General features: G+C 44.6%; 1 protein-coding gene across 2 annotated transcripts in view; it reads right to left on the bottom strand.

Moving 5' to 3' along the window:
* Nucleotides 1-952: 952 nt before the first annotated feature.
* The window catches only part of PIGV (phosphatidylinositol glycan anchor biosynthesis class V), an 86,942-nt gene continuing 70,467 nt past the window's right edge, over nt 953-17,427 (bottom strand). For both annotated transcript variants that reach the window (XM_085647727.1, XM_085647726.1), the window contains exon 4: nt 953-4,824. In XM_085647727.1, the coding sequence (XP_085503853.1) occupies nt 4,522-4,824 (303 nt within the window). In that variant the 3' untranslated portion in view covers nt 953-4,521. The remainder of the gene's footprint in view (nt 4,825-17,427) is intronic.

A 17,427-nucleotide genomic window follows, 5' to 3' on the forward strand; every position in this document is an offset into this window, starting at 1 on the left:
CAGGGGGTTCCACAGGGCTCGTCCCTAAGCCCAACGCTTTTTAATCTATATGTGGCCCCGGTCGCCTCCATAGTGGAGAGCTACGGTCTGCGCATGGTGTCATACGCCGACGACACGCAGCTGGTCATCTCCCTATCGCGTACTCCCGGCCTTGCGGCGGACATCTTCAGAGCATGCATGCAAGATCTTGCTGCCTGGATGTCTGCCAACTGCCTTAAACTTAACGGCAACAAGACTGAGGTGCTGGTGGTAGGGGGAGACCGGGCGGCGTGGACGTCGGCGTGGTGGCCTCCTTGCTTGGGACCAACACCTACCCCCTGCCTGGAGGCGAGGAATTTAGGTGTCTGGTTCGACTCCGATCTTACCTTTGGCCCCCAGGTCAACCGGGTGGTCGGCACCTGTTTCGGGATCCTTAAGACTCTCAGGAAGGTTTTGGAGCTCCTTCCCGTTAGAGCCCGCCGAACATTAGTGCATGCTTTAGTCACGTCCAAGATGGACTATGGCAACCTTCTCTATCTAGGTATCCCCGAGAAGAATCTGAGCCGCTTACAGGTCCTGCAAAATGCCGCTGCTCGGCTAGTTCTCAAACTTCCTAGAAGATCAGCCTCCAAAGCCGCGCTCCAAGCCTTGCACTGGCTTCCGGTCAGGAGCAGGGTAGAATTCAAGGCCCTCTGCACCTGTCACCGGATCATTAATGGCAGGGCACCCCCTCCTCTTCAGGGTCTCCTGACACAATACGAGCCATCCCGCGCGCTGAGATCCTCTGGTTCAGGGCGCCTAACTATCCCAAAGGTGTCCAGAGCAAGGATGGGTGGCAGGTCCTTCAGGTACCTCGCCGCATCATGCTGGAATAAACTTCCAGTAGCACTGCGTCTGGAACCATCAGAGCTTATCTTCAGAGCCAAGCTGAAAACATATCTGTACACCAGATAGTGGCCCTCCCCGCAGGACTCCCTCTGAACACGCTCACACTCTCAGCGCGGGGACACGCCGTTGTGCGTCACCATTGCGCTCTACAAGACCCATTATTATTATTATTATTATTATTATAATGGCATCAATGCATGAACACCTACTTGGTTACATATATATCCGACAGGCAAGCAAATGTATCAAAACGCGCTTCCTTCCACATTAGCTCTGTGCCAGGCAGGATAACCTTGTAATGTTGCTCACTTCACATAGCTCTCCAGGCAGCAGAATGGAAGTTTCCACTTCGCTGCATTTCTGTGATTTTTGGTAGTGTGACTAATTTCATCCTGCTTATAAAAGAATATGGGGATCTTGCACACTCTGTCGCCTATCACCGTTCAAAGCATTTGTTTGCTAGGCCCTAAGCATTTAACATGCTCACACTGGAGAGTCAGTGCACTCATGTAGATCAAACAATTTAACATGCTCATGTCTTCAAGAAAGCCCTGCCTAATATTTCAGCCGCAATAAACGAGCTGCAGAAGAGCCCCCCCAACTACATAATAAGTGGAGACAAACGTTTAGCAGAATGCTAAAATTAGGAATGGGTAGGACAGAAAGCCGAATTGCTGAGGGGTACATGCTGACAGAATGATTTCCGACTGCAGGCCCAGTGGCTGCATATGCAAGGATACGGACATGATTTGGCATAAGAAAGCTTTTCAATTTATAGACTAGGGATGTTTAGGGTTTATCCACATTTAGTTGTGACTCCTGAGATTTTTAACATAATTATCATTATTATGACACATCCGATTTGCTTACAAATTATACACAATAACTAACCAATCTGTGTAAAATACCAACTATTGTGTGTGTTATCTGTTCCTGGGAACCATGGTGAGGTTTAAACTACAACACCCCCTGCAGAAGAGAGCTGCTCTGACAGGCTGTCTGACTCCTAATCTTCCCTATGCAATAAAGCATAACTCAGAGAAAGAAGTGAAAGGCACCCGCCCATTCTCCTTTTTTGACACATATTATTTCCTTTTAGGGCTAATGACATCTACCAACTGTGGCCACTCAAACTATGCAGGACATGACATGCCCGAGAGCATATACAGTAGTTTTTTTAACCCTTCCATCCTATGGGTCGCTCCTTGTTGTCCTTTGCTGATCAATGATGGTGTATACTGTACAATACAGACCTCTTAAAAAAGACAGTAGGTGCTACTGTATCTCTTTCCAGTCTCTGCAACACCTCATGCTTACGTACAGTTACTATCTCACCGCACCTAGTTTGAAACACGTCTCCAAACATCACTCAGTGCCTCCCATACTACTGGACACTGCTAAGCCACTTTCCTAGCAATTTATATAGATCTCTTCTTGTAAGGCAATTTATAAAAATTAACCATGTTTTCAATCCTAATCATATCCCCCGATTCAGGAGCTGTTCTAATAAGGGTACATTGCATAATTTCCCAGATTATGCCCAGAGCCAGTGGAATTATGCTGCATCGAAGGGCTAAATTATGCGGTAGGAATGCATAAATCATGCAGCAAGAAAAGGCCAATGATGAGGTACATCCTGTGGCATTATTATGCTGCTATTTTTGTAATTCTAACATAGCAATCACCAACTGAAGACTCTAGTTAACCTCTGCAAAATGTCTGCCACTGCTCAGTACCATGTGTGATGCTTATGGTTTAAGTAACTTTTGATGTGAGCCAGGAATGTTTTTTTTGCTGAAAACTGCAAATAGTGCAGCGTTTTGTGAATTATGCAGCAAATGTGGGGAATCCATGATCATGTGTAATACACGGGGGCTGTAGAATCACAAACGCCAGCAGCCCTGATAATGCCAAACTAGGACTGCATTTCTATGTTATAATGGTTTGTCTTTTTTGCCACTTGCCGTAACCTCAGGACCTTTAAATCTAACAATTACTGTCCAAGAGATGTGCAGAGGCCACGCACGTATTTTGTTTTACACAGCTATAATGCCGCATGAATTTGTTTTTTAACTAGCTGGGTACTGTGAAGAAGGATGCTCAAAGTTCTTGCCAACTGGAAAGACACAAGCAAGACGTCGTACAAGAGCTGGCTAAACTGGATCATCCATCTCAGAGGGGCCGACAACATAGCTTCACAAAGCTCCCCATGGTAACCGACAGCAAGGATTATGGAACTCTTTAGACACGTTCCTAGACTTGTATGAACCCCCATGAATAAAAGAGCTCGGGAAGGAATCATATCCGGGGACATTATTATCGTACCATCTGTATAACTGTATTCAAGAGATATGTTTCATGAGTACACTCAATGGACTGTCATGTTATGTAAAGTTGCCAATATAGATTACCCTTATCCATTCAAGTGTATAGACATGCAAATGAGATGCTATAGTTCGCCTAACCGTGGATCCTCCCTCTCTTCTTCTTTTCCTTATCTTTGCCTGTCCTGTTTATCAGCTACCAATGGTCGCCGGGTTAGGCCCGCGTTATCCATTAAGGAGTATCACCCTCACGTGATACATGCACATGTAAAATTTTCCCTGGGATAACCTTGCGTACCCTGCTATACATTTTCTGTATACCTTGTTAAAACCAATAAAGTATTGGGGGGGGGAAAAAGAGCCAGCCTCTTATGAGGTGAAACCCTATATTGCAGTACAATATGGAAAACGGACAGTCACAGTCCATGTCATCGGAATTGAGCCCCAAACGACAGGTGTCTCTCATTGAGCATAAAATATGTGTCAGAGTCTGTGTAATTTGAATCAAGGGTATCAAATAAGTACACATCATTTATGTATTCAGGTCATTAAAATCCTGTTCTGATTAGTGACTGCATGTTTGGATGAGAGGAATGTCTACTGTAATTTACTGTGTTTTTAACTAGTCATGTAACTTTACAGACATTGAAAATCGTTTTTAGAGCTTTTTTGTAAAAATAAAGAATGCTTAATTTTTCCTTTTTTTTGGCTTACGCTTGGCCTTCATATAAATATATCCACATTTGTGAAGTAAATGGTTAGGTGCCTAGGGGTTTGTTTGTACACTTTTCTCTCATGGAGTCTACCAGCCAGCTGATATTATTTTAGTTAATCGACTTCTGCATCATGGAGTTTCCGGTGTGCCAGGTGCAGAAAAAGGGGCCATATACGAGTTTCATCTCACAACATTTGATTTTCTTCAGTGCAGATCCCAATTTGATAAAAGAGTCTTTGGTGTGACACAAAATGAGTACTGTGCCCTGGCAGCCCCCATCACCATATGGCACCCTCAAAGAAAGCTACAGTGTTCTAGGGCTCTGTGAAGAGAGAACAGCCATCCTCTGGCAGTGGAGGCACAGGGACACCTGCACAGTTTGCACCTTATTCCTTTATCAATTTTACCGCACCAGCTGAATGTGGAGCAGGCATGTCCATCAATTTAACCGCGCCAGCTGCACGAAGAGCAGGCATGTCCATCATTTTAACCGTGCCAGCTGCACGGAGAGCAGGCATGTCCATCATTTTAACCACACCAGTTAAACGTAGAGCAGGCATGTCCATCCTTTGTCCGGCTGCTTGTGCCTCCTGAACACTCAGGTGAGATTTTCCATCAAGTCCATGGCAGGAAGTTACAGAAGAGGACAAGTCCCATGAGCCAGTAGCAAAGGAAGTAGCCCATGACTGCCTTGGTCACCGCGTTCCAGCGCCTCCATCCAAGCAGCATGTTCACAACAGGGTTCTTCACCACCACAGCCGTGGGCGCTGTAGACAGCAGGTGAAGAGCAGGATTCCTGGTCGCTTTTTCACCAGGCAAGTCAGGTGAAGAGCCCCACAACCCCGGTTCAGCCTCCAGTAGGTGCGCAGCGAACCAATAGAGGACCGGGGAGGAGGAGCCAAGGAACCGCGTCAGCACCTGGAAGGAAGAGCAGCAGAGAAGTTAAGGGAGTAAACAAAGGTTGTCTTGTTAGAGACTCAGATACTACTCGAGCTGATTGACTGTTCCTAAAACGCAGATTCAGGCCTTTAAGTGACACTTTGCTTGAAGAGTAAACAGTGTATAAATATCAGCAAACAAATTCTGGCCATTTTGAAAATCACATGAAATGCACCATGGGAACTGAGCCAAGATCCCTTATAGGAAATCCAAGTCACAGACTGCTGTTCCCACCTATGCTAACATATACAGGGAGTCCATGGCATTATTAGACTAGTGCTTAGAGGCACGCTTCTCTGCGGAGATACAGAAATGTTACCCACAAACGCGGGACATCTAGAGACCAACGAGCCAGTCCCCCCACACCTTGTTGTACAAGTAGATAATGCAGAGCCCAAACAGACTGCTGCTCCCAGACATGCTGTTATACAGATACCCCAGCTACTGGTTCACTGTCGTTTAGGGTCCAATCTAAATTGCAGGCACACCTTATCACTTCTCTAGGTGTGGAACATTTTTCTCCAAGCATCTGCATTTAGGACTGTAGTACAATCCCTAATGATGTCTCACATTGACTAAAGGATTTCCGCAGAGGAACAAATTATTAATTTTACAGAAGTGTACAATTAGTCACATACAATAGTTTTATTACACTTTTTTTTTTTTTTACATGTGTGCATATCTGCATACGGACAAGACTAATCAAACAATATACTCAACGATTATTTTAACATCTATCTCTTTTGCTCTATTTGTAAGGCTCATTGAGGTACGTGCAAATGCGTGCTCTAGAGATTGTGACAAAAAAGTTTGTACTCAGAGGTCAGTTTCATTAGATTACCTACACACTCATATTACTAAACCAGCCCTACGCGTGTGCTGCAATTACATGAATAGATTTTATACTCCCTTTCATTCTACTGTTTTTCGTGCTGATGACATATCACTATTAGGTGAAACTGGCATAAATTAACTTTAATCATTTTCACATTTATTTTTGACAAAACTATCTTTTAATAGATGACATTGAGCATCTGTTAAAAGTCGAGTGGTAAAATATGTGCACCCACCAACGAACTACCACACAAATTGGGATTCTGATTGTTGCATTTGGCATGTGAAATAATACTATTGTAGGCATGCTTTATTTAGTAAAGCGTACAGTGATTTATACATTTAATACAGACCATGAAACTCTTTTCAAGAAGGCTTATGGCAATTATAGTCAACCTATATAACATATATGCTAATGATTTTTCATATAATATATAGATAGGATTTTGTCATGTGATTTTAACAGAGGCTTACTGTCACCTGTTAAAGCATACTTTTGTCATAGAAAAATGGAAATATTCACATTTGTATTGAGGGCCTAGTTTAGAACCTCACTAGTTTCCAGACGTTTGATCTAGGTGACGGCAGATTGTAGTTAAGGAGGTGAAGTGATAAGGTAACAAGTCACTTCTGAAGTATCTCTAACAGAACAGATTCATTAATTTTGTGTTTGTCACAGTGGGTCGTTTGTGGGTCTCCTTATGGCTTTGTGATGACTTCTAGTGTTTCTCTTGCACCAGCATTAGTCCTCTGCAGTCTGTGACTTATGCCACCGTCACTCCAGGTTTCATTTGGCATGACTCAGCTGAGCTAGTTCACCAGTGTACCATGTGTTGGTGGCTCGGAAGTCCACCTGGGGTTTTCGGGAATTGGCAGAAGCTAAAATGTCTACCACGGATGATACATTGAGGTAGAGATCTTCGGGTATGTATTGGGGCTCATTGTTGTGGATTGTTAGCTTTGGTAGCACAATAGGCTGATGGAGGTACATCAAACCTTATATTTATGAAATGTTTGATATTAATGGGATAGAGGGGAGCGGTTTCTGATTTGAGTGGGTGGTAAGGAGATAAAGGAGTGGCCACAGCATATCTCAGGTTGCACTGTCATGTTAGAGACTTCACAGTTGTATTTGAATATGCGGTCTATAACGTAGCCTGCTGTGGGCTTTGGACCACTCACTACATATTTGAAGCTGAGGGCCTGCTTGTAGTCGAGGAGATGTGAAGCACGTTCGGTGTCTGGCCCCCTCAATCCATGAGTTAAAGTTTCTCATGATCATAGTTTTAATAGCTTTGGTCAACAGGCGGAGAATGAGCTCGAGGAATTCATCTTGAAGGTGGGGTTTTGTCTTGAGGAGATTAGGTGATTGTTTGACCATTACTAACAGATACAACAACATATACAAAGGCTCTGTTTCCATCAGGACCTCCCCTACACAGCGCCAATCTAGGAACGATAGGAGGATGCACCTCTTTAAAGAACACTTCTTCACAATGCATCAACCAACCACAAACAAGCTACCTCTACTTTCACTCGTTGACTTTATGCTTGTCTTAGAACTTGTACAGCACTGTGCTATTTTTTTGCTAGGTTCACACTGTAGAAATAGCACATATATACAAACATGCGTACTGAAATGTAGGGGTGATTCGAATGGATGAGGCAGTGTGCCACTGTGCATTCAAAGGATGGGAATATGCTGTCCAGATTTACACCACATGCTTACCCTTTCTAATCTTCAAAATGTTTTTGTGGTCCAGAAGAAAAAATGAGCGAGGGTTCTAATTGGGTGGTCTCTGAATCATGCCTCAGACTAAATGATAATAAAATTCAGACTGATGGTTGTGGATATTATATGAATGTCTCAGAGCTTAGTGGTTGTTAATTAGGACAAATGTGTCATTGGGGTTCTGTGCTTGAACGAGTTGTGACCAAGTGTAGTGTTGTGACTAGGTGGGCGAAGTACCTAAACTTTGGGAGTTTCAGGACCTGGGGCATGGTGGAGGCAGTGGAGTCAACTGCTGCCAGTGAGAGATTGGTCTAAGTGGAGGGTCATGACCCAGAGTAACTTAGTAGCTGGGATCTGGTTGTGCAGGAGACGAGGAGGGGTCTAAATGCAGTAGCATGAGGTGGGGCGATTAGTGGTGGTGATGTTTCACAGTATGGTAGTTGGCAGATGAGGAGATGTAGCATTTGGTGGAGGTTCTGTAGAGGAAGATGTAATGTATTCAGATTTCTGAATTATCATGAGTGTTCAGATTTCTGTTTGCAGATAGTTTTGGTTATTGTGAATGTTAATTGTGAGTTTTCGGAGGCTCCGCTATGGATGGAAATGTCAAGACTATGGTCGCCGTTACTTTGAAACAGCTTATTTGTAGAGAGTTAAGACTGGGGGTATCTAGCTATGATTTCAGGTTACTTGTAAAGATAAGGAGGTTGGTCTTGGTGATTGTAGTGTTCAGGATTATACAAACATCAGCTGTGACACGGGTTTCTGCATTTGGTCTACCAGGGGTGCATTTTTTAATCTTTTTACTGTAGTTTTGGAAATTGGAGTTGTTGGATACAGTAGAGAGAAACTGTCAGGACCCCTGCACTGTAGTGGGGGGTCTATGGTCTTCCCTAATGTTGTCTGATGCTTCCATGCTGATAAAGGTTGAGCAAGCTTTCTGGGCTCGAAATGTTACCAAAAGGAGGCTGGGTGGACCCAGGGATCTAGTGAAGGTTAGGAGCATACACCTTTCAGCTGGAGTTGCAGATTGGTGCACAAGGTACTGCCTCCAATCCGAGGTAATGGTGACAGATTGTATAGAGCACACTGGTGTTAGTTAGCTATGGGTTTTTTTTTATTAGGGGGTACAAGTCATGAATGAGGAGAAGTGGGAAAGGAAGGGGGTCAAATTGTTTTACCTTGTTGCTGACACAAACTGCATGCTTTTCATGAACCGTGATGCTGACACAAGTTGCAAAGTAATCGCACACAGGAGCGTATGTGGCAAGGAAGGGTAAAGTAGTTTGGTGGGCATGGAGATGCGCTTCTCCGAACTTCATAGGTACTCTGCTGCAGAGGAGGTCAGCTGCAGAGTGTTGATACTGCATGGTGTGAGGCAAAGGAGTAGGCAGAATTTTAAAATACCCCCTACGTGTCACCAAACATCTATTGACGAGTGAATAAAGTAAGAATGCCTGACTCTTTCTAGGATGGTTTCCTTGGCATTTCCAACTTCCTATCTACCAATTCATCCTTCTATCCATTTTCAACTTTCACCTTTCCATCCTTCTATCCATTCTTTCATCCCACCATCCACACACTCCCCATTCCAGCCATCCACTGAGCAGTCAATGCTTCCATCTGGACCACCTTCATCCACCTTTTATCCTACTTGCCTTTCATTTCTTTCAGCATTCCATCCATCTAAGGTGCATTCTGTTCACACACAAATTCATCCTCTCACCCATCCCTTTTCACTCCTTCATTTCACTCTTTCATCCTTTCACTCTTCTGTCCCCACTTCTATCAATCCATTTATGCATCCACCCTTCTAATTATGCTGTTAACAATTTAACCTTTCACCCTTCCATCCATCCTTTCACCTATATATCCATCCAAACTTGTACCCTTTCTTCCTTTAGTCTTCCTACTCTCTTTCAACTTACTTTCTTTCCCTAATACCATCATTCCTTTCACTATTCCTTTCTTTCATTCATGCTTTCTACTTACCTCCTCTCCTTCAGTTCCTACCTACTAATCATTCTTTCTTTTCTAGTCTTATTTTTATTTTCTTACATTTGTATTGCTGTTTAAGATGCTCTCACTGGATTGGGCTTCATGGGTGCAATACTTGCACTACATGAAGCACACAAGTAGTGTCAAGGCAAACTACATGTGTCAGCACATCAAGGCAGTGCCACAGGATTTGCAATGGTGGTGACCATCTTGGCTACATAGAGTACAAGTGCCTCGTGTTTTGGAGCGTTCCTCGCTAGTCAATTGAGATACTTAGTTGCAGCAGACAGAACCTGGCTGCCAGGAGCTTTCGTCTAGAGTTATCAAATACATCCTCAATATAGGAAGTATTCTGAGTTACACCAGATATCAAGGATTGGGTGTTATCCTTCCAAGGATTACAAGCTCTGGTGCTCATTATTTCACAAGAGGTAACTTGATCAGACTTTGTTTATATTACTTTTGAGTCATATAGGGTATTACGGTATTGCCAGTTGTGGAAAAGTGAATATACACTTCCAGGAGTAAAAGCACACCACTAATATCTATTCATTATGCTACTGCTGAAGAACCTGTTACATTGAGAATCAGTGATCAAACACTTGATTTACAATTTACTGAATGTAGCTATCTATAGAAATGCCTATTATAGTTATTTCATATATCTACTCTAGATATTAACCCTTCTGCAGTGCAGTTTGAATCTAGCAGTAAAAATATGCAAAGTGAAGATGTCCATTGTCTCTGTTTCTCTCTCTCTTGTCGCGTTCTTCTTTCTGAGGGTCTACTGCTGACCAGCATAAATGTCTTCTGAGTGGTTGTCAATGGGTTCAGGAAGTGGGGATATTAGCATCACTTACACTTATGTTGGTTCTGCAATGCTATGTTAGTTCAACCCTGACAGCTGAAGTGCTGCAGGCGTACTCCATGAGGAAACTCCAATCCAAGTTCTATTTTGTTGTAGTCAATCAAGCCGAAAGACATGACCGTGAAATGGGACAAGTCCACTGAGGTCCCAAGTCCAGTGTTTTGCTTAGGGTTAGTGGTCAGTGTCATCTGCCAGTATTCACTTGTCAGGTAGAAAGAAGTAGGTCATTAACGCAGTAGGACAAAGCTTAACCATAAACTTATACCCCCTAGCTAACAGGGGGCATTATACCTTGTCACCTCATTCATACCCCTATAATTCACATAAAATCTAAAGTCAATTGAACCCTGCTTGGGATCTAACATAATAGAATATATCCATGAACTCTGATCTCTCAGTCACATTCAGGCTCACCCTCTGAGCCACTGCTGTTTTGGTGCAGCTCTGGACTCTGTATGGCATCCTGTAGATTCTACTTTTTCCAGGGTAGTTGTGTGGACACACAGGCACCAGCCCTAGAGCAAACGATAACAGGTCTGAGAAATATTTCAGCACTGCCCTATAATCATAACATTGCACAGGAAATCAGATCTGGGAAGCTTAACTCCCTCAAAGGAACCTCTCTAAAGTCTGTGGGACCTCCTCGTTGTTGTCTCATGAAAGGCATTTCCATCTTGCAGTGGTAAGGATTCAGCCAGTTCACATGTGTAGGAGAGTAGGGTCTGCTTTCTATGTTCACCTCCACTTTTTGCTTTTGCTTTACTGGTTTTCGACTTAGATGTGGCTGTGGGCCTGCTAATCAGACCCACAGCCCTGCTGTTCTCTCTCTAAATTAATACTATGTACTTTAGGTGCATAACCCATTTGGATAGGATCACCTTATTGGCCCCTGTACAGTGTACCCTAGGTACCCAGGGCATAGGTGTACCCTAGGCCTACCAGGGGCTGCAGCATGTATTATGCCACCCCTGGCCTGGCCTTCCATTTTGACACAACTGGCTGATCACTCAGCTGGGGCAAGGTCGTGTAATCACCCCTTGCTTAGGTGTAGTATTCCTATACCTAACTTACATATAGACACCTGTGTACCTATCAGTCACTCCTATGGCAGGCCTTGACAATCCTGGAGGCAGAGTGCTTGGTAACATGTGAGGTGGTGCTCTAGCATGAGCTGAGCCTGTCTGCAGCTTTCGGAACCTTGTCCTTATAGCTGTTCTATGATATAGCCTACCATATACTCTTAAAGTGCCTTATAATCTTAGACGGTTATGGTAACTATGGTTTGGCTTTATCAAAACATGTCGTGTAAGGTGTCTAACACTAGGGAATAATACCCCCATGCCATTTATGGACATGAGAATATTATTCCCCCCTTCTAGAGGGAAAGACATGTTAAAATCATACTTCAACTGTTAGCCTCTGACCAAAGCCTCAGCATCACAAAATGGATGCTGCTGCCACGACACAAGTCTGACCTCCTGCAGCTGGGAGTGATCCCAGCCAGGGAGGCCTGGACAATAGGTTTCCTGCTTGGGGAGGTGCTAGCACCTCCCCAGACAGCCTTTAGTGTATTGGGGCAGGGTGGGCTGAAAGGAATGAGACATGCCTGGGGCACACAAGGTGTTCCTTGCATAGTCCAGTTCAAACCGGCGCTGGGGCACTCCAGCCCCAGCTCTGGCGCGAAACTGGACAAAGGGAAGTGGGTGTAACCACCCCCTCCCAGGTCCCACCCATAAGGCGTGACCTAGCAGGTATCCCAGCCCCCCAGATTAGTATAAGAGTGGGAGTTGGGCCTCAAGACTTTAGATTATCCTGAACCTGCAAAACTGAACAGAAACTCTGGACCTTCGACATTCGACGAAAGAAGAAGACTGAAGAATCTCCCTTGTAGCCAAGGAGTGGCTACCCTGTGCAAACAGGCACCATCAAGAGACTACCCTTTGCTTTGCCCACGTTCTACGAGGAACCGACTGCAGAGCCTGACCAGAGCCTTGACTTCCAGACTTCTCCGACCCTGATCCACATCTGCAGCAGAGCTGAGATCCGTGGAGGCGACGAGCGACGTGGGACCGGCTACCTGGGAAAAGTGGCTAGTAACTTACAGCGCAGCTTCTGAGGTACCCTCGAAGTTGTGCACCGGGGATTGAGAAGCCCCAACCCCAAGCACCATCTGCACCGAAGACCAGCCCCCCACACTCCACGAGTCCTGCGTGGGGCCCTTCAGCATTTTCCTGCTTGCCGCGTCTGTCCGGTTGCTTGCCCGCTGGCTAGTGGCCTTCGTGACGACGCTCCCTGAAATCTTCTGCGCTGGTTTGGCTCCTCCAGACTGGCTCCCGCTTCTCTGCAAAGAAGAAGCACCCCAGACCTTCCTGGTCTGCACCAGAAGCAAGTCCTTTGTTCTTCGTGGGTTACGCTTGCCAAGGCTTGGTGAGTCCTAGTCCAACTTCGACGCCGCCGACAGCAAGAGCCTTCGTGGGACAGCTCGCCTCCTGGTCCTGGTCGTCCTCGACGCTTCCTGGTCCTCCTGGCTGCAGCGACAAGCTTCACCTTCACCTGCAACTCTTCACGACATCGCCTGGTTCCTTCCTGGTTCCACGTGGTCACTGGCTAGTGACCTTGACTCTGTCCCTTCTGCTTGCAGGTTTCTTCTCTTCTTGATCCCAGCCTTGGGATCCACCGGACACTCTTCACTGACTGCCTGTCAGCATCTTTCTTCAGGCATCCATAGGAGTCGACGACGAAAACGAAGCATCTTCCCCCCTATGCACCCGCAGCCTGTGGGCTAGGTAACTTGGGTACTCCGGTGCTCATCAGGATAGTGACTATCCTAGTGTCTAGTTTTCAAGTCTCAACTTCCTAGCTACTCCGGAAGTGTCCTAAATCTATCTATTTCTAAACTGTAATATTGCTATTGACTTTTACGCATTACGCGTGAGTGTTTCCACTCTGCACACGAATCCCGTGGGCCTCCCACTTCCTAACTAACGCTAGTGTAGTGTAGCCCCAGCGATTCCCTAGGCCTAGGCCTATTCTATTTCCGTGACAGTGGTTCTTATACCACTTATTTAGTATATGGTTTGCGTGGCCCCTAGGGCCTAACTGTATTACTTACCTGTGTGACTTACTGTATGCATTAATAAGACTGTGTTGTACTTACCTCTAAACTCATAAAGAGTGCTGAGGGTTTGCTTAGAATAAATACACTTTATTTTATATATATATCTGTTGTGGTGTCCTTTCATTTGGTATTCAAGGGATTATATATGGTATCACAGCTGGCTTCACATGTCATTCAGAGTTTAGCCTAAGACTGCTCTTGTCCATGCTACCACTAGGATAGCTGGTCTATAAGGTTGACTTTACAACCAATCACCATATTTGGACTGATATAAGGTGTACACTATAACTAGTGACATCATACATCAGGCCAACTTCTCACAACATGGACATCTAATGAGGTTAACAGCCAGAGCTGAAACTAACAAAATAATTGACACCAGTGATCTTTTTCTAGAAGTGCGAGGGGTACGGTCCATTTCTCCCCCTGAGCTTATAAACCCAAACACTTTAGGATCAGGAGTTCCTGACCTTCCTGGAAGCCAGTTAGTGTTGCATTCTTGTCATACAGTTCCTTCATTAGCTTCTGGCCCACCCGAAGGTTGCTTTTCGCCTTTTTAAAAACAAGTCATGTACAGACAGCCTTGTGTTAGCCTCCCAACTCCTCTTCACCAAAATGGGTGAGAGTGGATGGGCGAAAGGATGCTGAGCAAAGCCTTTTACAACACTAGAGAAGTTATGCTTCGCCAAAAGACAGCTTCTGGGTAACTTGTTGTTTTGTCCAAGACCACTGAGATATATTTATTCTGTCAGTCCAGAAAAACAACGATGTTGATCCCTATTGTTTCACAAGGTACTCTTACTAATGGAAGAGGAAAAGGGTGTCTGTCTACCATACAGTCTTGCCACTCATCTAAGAAGTTGAAGAGGTATGGCTAAACTGATTGACTACCAGACACAGGATGCTCCAATAGAAATGATAATCTCTCTTGGTTTATGTAATACCTACTATCCTGACAAGGGAGTATCATATGTAGACTGCATTATGCATTTCTAAAGGGCCCAGTAGACTACCAACCTCACCTTGGCTTCCGGATTCAGATTTGGGGTGCTCAATGTAGAGTGGCCCTTTATTGATGTAACTGTGATCCGGCCAGACATTCCATCGGCGTATGCAAAGTGATTCTGGCCCAACACTTCCACAGTCACATACTCTGGATGAGCTTTGACGAACTCGGTTTTTCCAAGTCCTCCCATTTCTAGAAAATCACAAAACTCTGGCAGGCTTCTCTAATCTGTGCTGGCAGCTCTGACTCATCTTCCGGAGATGTAGGTAGCTCAGAATCTACTCTGACCAATCACTGGACACTGACCGGTGTCTCTGGCCTTTCGAAATGCTCAGTAGGGGGTGTGGGAGGACTCTGGCTTGTGGCCAGGCATTGAACCCAACCTGCACCAACTTCGACTGTGCACAGCTGAAGGTTGCGCCCAATGGAGTTTGTTCCAGGGCCTGCCTGGCCTTTAGCCCAACACATCAAGGGTTAACTGTGTAGGGCTGGCGAACCTTTGCTAAAGTGTGCACCACTGTTGGACATTCCATGCGGTCCAAGGACCTGGTTCCGGCCCCAAATGCAAAAACAAGGTGATGGATGGAATGCTTGAATTAATCTCAACCACTGGCAATCACCCAAGGCCGCATCCCAATACAACGTTCTTTTGCCAACTATGCCACCTCAGTTTGGACGCAGCCATATGCAAATCAGTCTTGACCCTGCTTCTCATGCTAACAGTCCATCCCAAACTGCCAGGCCTGGTCCTCCCTGAACCACAACACAAGCAACCCAGGGCTGGTTTCACCCTTATTTGGGCTACTCAGCCAGATATTGCTAGGTTCCAGTGGCATAGTGAGCTAGGGACCCACGCCTGGTCACACCTGGCGCACTAAGGGTGTCAAATGCAAAAACAACAACATGATGGATGGAATGCTTGAATTAATCTCGAACACTGGCAATTGCTAAAGGCCGCATCAAAAGCCATCGTTTTTCGCCCACTCTGCCATCTCAGTTTGGACCAAGCCATATTTAAATCAGTCTTGACCCTGGTCCTCATGGTAACAGTTCAGTCTGAATGGCCTGGAAGGTTATGGTGCTCAAAAGATTTTCAAGTTGCCTAATTTTACATTCCCTTTGAAAATAACCATAGGATGTAACTATGGTATGTGAGCAACAAACAGTGTTACTGTTATAGGGCGATCTAAGATTGGTTGTTGGAGGTATAGTCAAACACTTATTAATGGGTAAGGAGTAATGATGGTGGTTTCTTCCATAAGTGCCCTGGCAAAAAGGAGGATAATGGGACACAGAACAAAACACTGTCACATCAAAGCACGTAGGAAATATCCAAGAAAGGGAAAGTGCAAAAGAATAATTTTACTGGAAGAAGGCAGTGCAGGCCAAGTGCCACTGTCCCTTTTTCCCCCATGCCTAGCCTTAATAAGGCTGTTGAAAATGCAATGTGTGTTGGCTGGGACGCTGCAGATGGCCATTCCAAATCCCTGGCTAGTAAGGGAAACTGGAAGAGAACTGTGTCCTTAGCTTTTGGTCTCCACTAAAAGTTCTGTTGTTAATGGAGGACAAGGTCTCCTAGGTAGCCTGCTAAAGGCTTAGCTGGTAAGGGAATGGATACCCTGTACAGCATTCGCAGAGTGAGATTAGAGGAGAAATTCAAACAAAGTCCTGCGTGTGTAGTGAGAGCCAACGGGGGGGGGGGGGGGGGGATGTCTGTATTAAAAACCACAGATATTCAAGAGAGAAAATTGAAATAGCATGCAAAGGAAATCCATGATATTATGCAGTGAATAGTGATACCGGAGAAGAAGGGAAAGACTTTACTGAAAACCTTGCATGTTGCCAAACAAAGACGGTGGAGATCAGTATTGGATTACATTAAGCACAGGAGAGTTGAGTCAGGAGAGTCTTTATTTTTATCTAACTTGGCCGCACTCCCATCCAGAAGGTCGTCTTCTGTTTCAAGACTGAAGATATTATGGTGTTTACCAAAGATATGAATCCATGAACACACAGAAAGAGTCAGTACTTCCTTTTCTAGTCTAACCTAACCAATTCTGGCTGCATTTCAATTTGATGATGAAAAAATAAAAATAAGCATCTTCTTTGCTCAGCATCCAGACCAGATGATTTTGCAGACACATCATCCAAATGTAACTACGTAGAGCATAGGGGTGGACCACATAATTGTACTTCAGGTCAGGTGCCACAAATGTACGTGTTACTGTGAACATGGCGTGTTCCCAGAATATTAAGGCATGTGCTGCCAAAACCACAGAAGGGGGAAGAAAATGGTCAGAAAAAGCAACAAATCCAAGGTTAATGTGTGCCAAAAACTGGTACAGAGTTGCTGATCATGAGAGAACTCCCCAGTCTTAACTAGGAAAAATGGTCATTCTCAGATAGGGCAAATAACTGTGGTAGTGTATGGTCCTCCACCCACTCACCCATAAAAGTCATTAGGAAAACTATGAAGCAATTGAAGATACTGCCAACACTCATTTGGCTGTTAAAATATATTGATGTTGCAGTGTTGCTGTTTTTAATTAAGGATCTCTCATGCAGCTTTCTGCGCTTAAGGTGATGTAGAAAACTTCTATTACTGAAAACAAATTCTGTCCCCAGTACTTTATTATTTCCTCTTGCGATAGGAACATCGAAAAAGAGCCAAAACAGTCATGTTGTCATGTTTGTAAGGGTATTTTAAAAGAGATTGGGTTCCAAGATGTAGGAAACTGGCTCTATATATACTACACCAAAATGAGGTATAGAGTCCAGGTGACCCCAGAGGTAGGCAGAGGTTAAAGTTAGATGGAACCTTACTCTCTATTTGTGGTAGAGTGGTCGAGCAGTAAGGCAGTATCAGAGGACAGTGTTAAGCATTTGTTGTACACACTCAGTCAGCAAATGAATTCACACACTCAAGAACAACTCTAGGCCAATTGTTTTTGTATAAAAAAAATATACTGTTGTTATTTTTAGAACCAAGCAAGCCTGGCACAGGTAAGCATTAAATACTTTTCAGT

The sequence above is a fragment of the Triturus cristatus genome, chromosome 3_2 (genome assembly GCF_964204655.1).
Source record: "Triturus cristatus chromosome 3_2, aTriCri1.1, whole genome shotgun sequence".
NCBI classification, from domain to species: domain Eukaryota; kingdom Metazoa; phylum Chordata; class Amphibia; order Caudata; family Salamandridae; genus Triturus; species Triturus cristatus.